This window comes from Bombus fervidus, chromosome 12 (assembly GCF_041682495.2).
Source record: "Bombus fervidus isolate BK054 chromosome 12, iyBomFerv1, whole genome shotgun sequence".
In the NCBI taxonomy this organism is placed as follows: Eukaryota; Metazoa; Arthropoda; class Insecta; order Hymenoptera; family Apidae; genus Bombus; species Bombus fervidus.
In genome coordinates this window covers 4,493,026-4,499,046 of record NC_091528.1, presented here as the reverse complement: position 1 = coordinate 4,499,046, position 6,021 = coordinate 4,493,026, and the positions used below count along the sequence as shown (strand labels likewise).

Below are 6,021 nucleotides of genomic sequence, written 5' to 3'. Positions count from 1 at the left end.
TTTTATAACATTGGTTGATAAGAATAAAAATATTGTGATTCGTAGTGCAACGAATATCGTAGCCCGATAAATTAGTAAGAAGAGATAGTATATTATTTGAATTAGAGAAACTGAGAAACAACAAGTTAGCTCTGAAAAATAACTGTCTACGTACTGAACGTCGACGAGCATTAATGTCTCAGAACGTCGGCGAAAATTAAGCAAACAACATGCTTTCAAAATATGTTACGTAGAACCGTATTATTCGTTCGTATTAATCACTCGTTTACTGGTAGGAACGAGAACTAGCTTTTGATACTGTGCACCTTTCCCCATACATTGAACCCTTGTGCTCCGTTACACGGTTAATAATTCTTCCATAAAACACAGGAATACCATCGCCTCGGTATCCTCAACAAATTTCAGTGTCCTCCTCAAGCTGCAAATACCGAACACATAAAAATTTCATAGTGTATCTGCAAGTGTAAACATAAACCAGAGAAGGCGACCTCCTCGAGGACGAACCGTCTACGAACTATCGATAGACAGTTCTGAAGAATCCAACGAGAAATTGAGAGTTTGTCGAAACGCGTAAACAAAAGAGCAACAGAGAAAGAGGGGAACGCGTGTATTTAGTGAAAAATCGTGCGAGTGGAAAGAGAGATAGATGATCGGAGTGTTTTAAACTGGCATCGAGGAGAGATCGTTGGCCGTGGTCCGAATGGGAAGCGAAGAAGGCGATGGGATGGCGAGCGTGGATGCCGCCGCTTCCTGGCAGCAATATTACACCTGGTGTGGCCCTTACTCTCACCCGCATTCTCATTCACACCCTCACAGTCCAGCTACGGGCCAGCCACACACGCATTCCCATCCCCACTATCATCATCCTAATCATCTTAATCAGTATCAGACGCCAGGCCAGTATCAGCAACAATCGTTGGCAGCATCCACGGCGAACGCATCCGCCCACTATTCCACTCCTCAGCAGTATCATATGCAGTTACAACCCGCCCAGACGCCACCCTTACACCAACAGCATCAGTTTCACCCTGTTAAGGGACAAACCGCGCCGAGGAGAGCCGCTCCTTACGACCGAACAGGTATCCAATACTATTTCTTTATGGCTTCTCGTTACGGACCGTGCATTGTTAGGTATTTGCGTAGTTACTTACGTATGACAAGGATATTTATAGAGATACAGGTACTCACAAAAGTATTTCAACACCTGTTACGTCGCGTGAAGTATTTTTGTGAGCCGGTGCGTATGGGTATGAGTGTGAAGCTGTGGGTTGCTGGAAAGAAAATTAGCGTGCTATTACGCGTAGTTTCAGCGCACACTCATTCCTCAATTTATGCGGCCTAATCGCTCCACGTGGACTCGTTTTGAATGAAAATGTGAATGAAAATCGCTAGAATAAAGGCTGTCAGTAGGAAAGAGAAAAATATGTACACATACGATGACTACCGCAATGTAGTGTGCTTTTATTCTTATTTCGTATAGCACCGACGCGTTTTAACATCGCCGAATAAGCTACTGTATGCACTTGTTACTTTGAAAACTTGTAGCAAAATGTATTTTCTGGCCGCGTGAACTAAAAACCGCGCGTAAAGACCACCGCGTAAAATGTGTTGTAATTTAGCGCGTAAAAGAGAGACTCGCGTAAAAATAGTGGCGCGCAAATTTGAGGGACGGGTGTATATTTTATACGATTGATTATTTCGTATAGACTCGACACAGTCGTAAACGTAAGGAGGCGTATTGGCCGAACGAAACGCGCAAAGAAACGATACCGAAATAAAATCTGCTTTCCAGCAACGCACGGTACGTAGATTTGAGTAATTTTCGGATAATTGTTTCAACGAAGGTAATAGACGTGTGTATTTGGAAATAAGGGCGTGTATGAACAGGCGATTCTCAATGCACGGTCGTAAGGTTGTACGCAGAGTAGCGGACACACGACGTGGTCCGTGAAATGGCTGCGTAATGCGCGGATTTTTACCTGGGAAGCATCTGATTATTTAAATAGAGGTGTATACGTGCAAATAATTTTCATAACATTATTTTTCCACAAAGATTCTGTTTTTCGCAAAAATTTCACGTCGTTCATTTGCCAAGCGTGTGATTGTTTTTAATGATAATGGGAAGCCAGGAATAAGTATGTGAGAAATGTACGGTGTATCGATGCAAACCATACGCTTGCAGAAATTTGTATGTAGAATTGTTTTTTGTGTAACTTATTATCTTAAAGCTAATACCTTTTCAGTTTCTTATATTAATTTACATTATTATTTCTAACCAGAAGGTTTGAACATCGAAATCTCTTAATCGTGTGCTTTTATCGCAAATTTTCTTTACATTTTCTGGTCGATATTTTTGATTCAAATAGTAAACGAACCTCTGCAACTGATATTTTCTATGAAAATTTACCGATTGTTAAGAATTATTATTGAAAGATTTATTTTATCCTGAAAATTATCAAGAAATATTCGAAAGAAAAATTCGGCGAATTTTTTTCGCGATTCTTCGGATTCTACCGAATTTCGTCCTTGGCTTCCGTATAGTTATTATCTTGCTCGCAACCCTGGAGGATTCGCCGCGAAATTACATAAGCGACGGCGTGGTTGAACGTCACGCGACGTCAATCACCAAATGGCTCGATCTTTCTCAAGGAATTAATAACGTCGGACAGTTTAGCTTCTCTTTCGTGTATATCGTCCTGATTAAAATCCCATTCTCTGTTCCTGTACATTTTGGCCTGGTTATACCCCGGAGGATCGCGTTTCTTACAGGCTAAATCTCTTGGTAGCGTCGAATGAATGCGAACGAAGAACCGAACAGATCCATCGATTACAATAATCGATATCTAATATGTTCCTTATAAACATGGAGTGAACTATATCGCATAATTGGCGAGTTGTCTTGTTATACAGATTAAATCGAATTTTCTTTCTTTTTTTATTTTCATTCTTCCAAAGGACGAAACGTTATTCTCACATTAAATTTAAACGTTATATCTACATTGGTAAATTTATAACGAAATGTCTTTTTGAGTTCTCATAATCGGACTCTTCTTTGCTCATAATAAAAGGCTGTAATTTTTCTTGTAATCTTTTCTGTAATCTTTCTTTCTAACGTTACGTCGAATTTAGCTACTTTTAGCGACGGATATTTCAGGATAAAATGTACAAATAAAGAATAATTTCATTAAATACAAACATCAATTATTCTTACATGTAATAAATATTATATATTGTGTATTGGTATATTAAAAGTAATTTTTCGAGTTCTCGAATGTCTCCAAGAAGCTCCCGACAAAGTTTCCCTTTAAAAAATTCCAATCATTTATCAAATTTTATTACTTATCATTTACTTGTAATATTAATAGGTCGAAGGTCAAAGATCGCGTCAAAGAAATTCTCAACAGAATATTTCCCTAAAACCTGCTTATCAAAATATACTATTATTTATTTTTAACAACAACGATAGTCCCTCGAGTTCTGTAAAGTTCAAAGTCTACTGTACGAATCTTTCAGAATTTCCCCCTAATAACTTCAGTGAAACTTATCAAATTTTCCAGTCAACTCAGCATAATAGTGTCTACGTATGTGTAATAAAATTCCATCGCCAACCCTCTAATCAACGTTACACGCACGATTTTCATCGAAGCAAACCGTTTCTATCGGTTTTCCCTAAATAAATTCAAAGTACAAACGACAACGCAGGGGTGTCGAATAAAAGCAACAGATTTCCCATGAATAATTCAGCGTTCGTTTTCAGCGACGGTTGCGTCGAAACTTCTTCTTCTTCTTCTTCGTTCCTCGTGTTCATCCCTTCGTGACAGTCTACCAGACAGGGTGGATTTACTCGAGTCGATCGAGTCGTTTTCGTCGACATTTTTGTTTCTCGGCCCGTTGGATACGTAAGAGCCTGTAACCTCCATAGATTATGTGTATGTGCGTCGGTGGCTCTCGGTTACGCAAACGTTCCTCTCAGAAAACTCGCGTCTTTCGTGTCGCATCTCCGTCATGCTGACGCCTCCATGTGTCTAGCTCTGTCAAAATTGTTTCTTCGCTTCCTTTTCTTCCATTCTTTTCTTTTCTTTTCTCTCTCTCTTTTTTGATTTTGAATGTCGGTGTTCTTATTGTTATTTAGAGTCGCATCAACTGCAAGATTATTAGCGACTACTTTAGGTTAGATAACGCACATGTGTTATTAGGTGCTACTCTAAGGGTGCCCTTAGACTATCGATATATGTATATCGTCAATATTTCAAGCTTATTAAATAAAAGCATTGATGTATATTATAGAGGCAATATTATCGATAGAAGCTGCTATAAATATTTATTGCAAATACTTGTTGACGATATTGACGAAATTTGGTATAAATGTTTATTATAAGTATTTATTGATAACATTGTATTGATAATACATATTAATCCTTCTAGTTTAGAACTTTGAAATATCGACAATATACGATATATTGATAGTCTGAGGATATCATACTCTAAGGAGTGTAGGAAATACAAAGATCGAAAAAATCATGCTTATCGCTCTAAATCGCATTTATTCTGTTAATAAGTACATATACACAGTTAGGAACGTAAGTATTGGCGCGCTTTTTAAAACAGAATGACTTCTTTAATATTGGACCAATCAATTTGAATTCTTTCGACAAGTTAGAGAATTAGTTTACTAAATGATATGTAAAATAATGTTGGAAAAATTGCAGTTGATCGTAATCGCCAAGTAAACGTCATTAAACTTCATAAAACATACGCGACCGAAGGGTTAAAGAGTATCTTCAGGTTGAACAAAAGGTGCAAAAAGCCTTATCGATATGCATGATTTCGTATCTTAATCCTTTAAAATTAAACATCTTTCTAAAATGTTAGAAATCTTTTCTATCTGCTAAAGTAAGAAAAACAAGGTTGAACTATAAAAATTCGAGGATCGTGGTAGGGTTAAACTGTGTAACCCGCTTGCTTAACTTGGCTACTATGACCGAAGGAAGTGGCTCATTACAGGTTACGATGGTCATTTTCTGCAAGATTGCCTTCGATCATAATGATTATCGCGTGGCCGCCGGTGGGCTCGATTCTTTGATCTTATATCGATTTAATGCAATAGAGCTGCTAATTCGTTGTCGATTCTTTGCTAGATTTTATAGTTTCCATTAGAGATTGCAAATATCGAAGGTGATTTATTTATTAGTATTTACTATAATACTGTTGTATCTTTTGCATAAGTTTGTTTAATAAATTTATTTAACCCTCGTGTGTCAAATTGACGCGATGATAAAACATTAATAAAATATGAAGATAAACAATTAATTTTGTTCTTTGTCGTTCCTGTGCATTCACGTTAATTCTTCTTCAGAAGTATCGAATCTGCTTGGCACGCCAAACTCGACAAGTTGCAGAGAAATTGTTCTACAAAAGGCCGATTAATATAATCTCTCACCGAAAAATAGTGTGAAATTGAAATACAAAGAGGGACGAAGGTTCAGATGTTGGTGTAATAATAAATGAAGACATTGAGAACGTTGTATGGCGATGCTTTCGCTCCGCGAGACACGAAGGATGAAATTAAACGAATAACTACTAGCTACTTTTTAATGTTTTTAATTAATAATTCCAGCAACCTACCAACTTCCAAACCTTACCTTTTGCTCGTTCTTCCACTATCATCGTACGAACTTTTCTACATTTAAATGAACAACCATATGCGTAATGAGTGTAACGAGACACGATTGTCACGGTTATATTGGTAAAATTCAAAACCAATTAAAAAGTGCATATAGAAGATGCTTAAACGTTAGGTGCTTTATAAAATGTTAGTATAAAAATACGAATACTCATTGTGAATATATTTATGCTGAAGATGGCCCAACTAAGTATCAAGATAATTAATATGTTGTAAAAATTTCATTATACTAATACTATCTATGGTTAAAGCATGAATCTTGAAGAAAAATGAAACTTGAAAAAAAAAAAAAGAAATACATACAAAATTATATAACGCAAGAGAGAGAGAGAGAGAGA

The 6,021-nt window shown here is 37.0% G+C and overlaps 1 protein-coding gene across 6 annotated transcripts in view; it reads left to right on the top strand.

Annotated features, from left to right (window-relative positions):
• The first annotated feature begins 504 nt into the window (after nt 1–504).
• LOC139992879 (thyrotroph embryonic factor) overlaps nt 505–6,021 on the top strand; it is a 100,649-nt gene continuing 95,132 nt past the window's right edge. For 3 of the 6 annotated variants that reach the window (XM_072014170.1, XM_072014169.1, XM_072014168.1), the window contains exon 1: nt 686–1,079. In XM_072014170.1, the coding sequence (XP_071870271.1) occupies nt 701–1,079 (379 nt within the window). In that variant the 5' untranslated portion in view covers nt 686–700. Of the gene's footprint in view, nt 1,080–6,021 lie in introns of all 6 variants that reach the window. The other 3 variants (XM_072014166.1, XM_072014165.1, XM_072014167.1) reach the window with 3 other exon arrangements.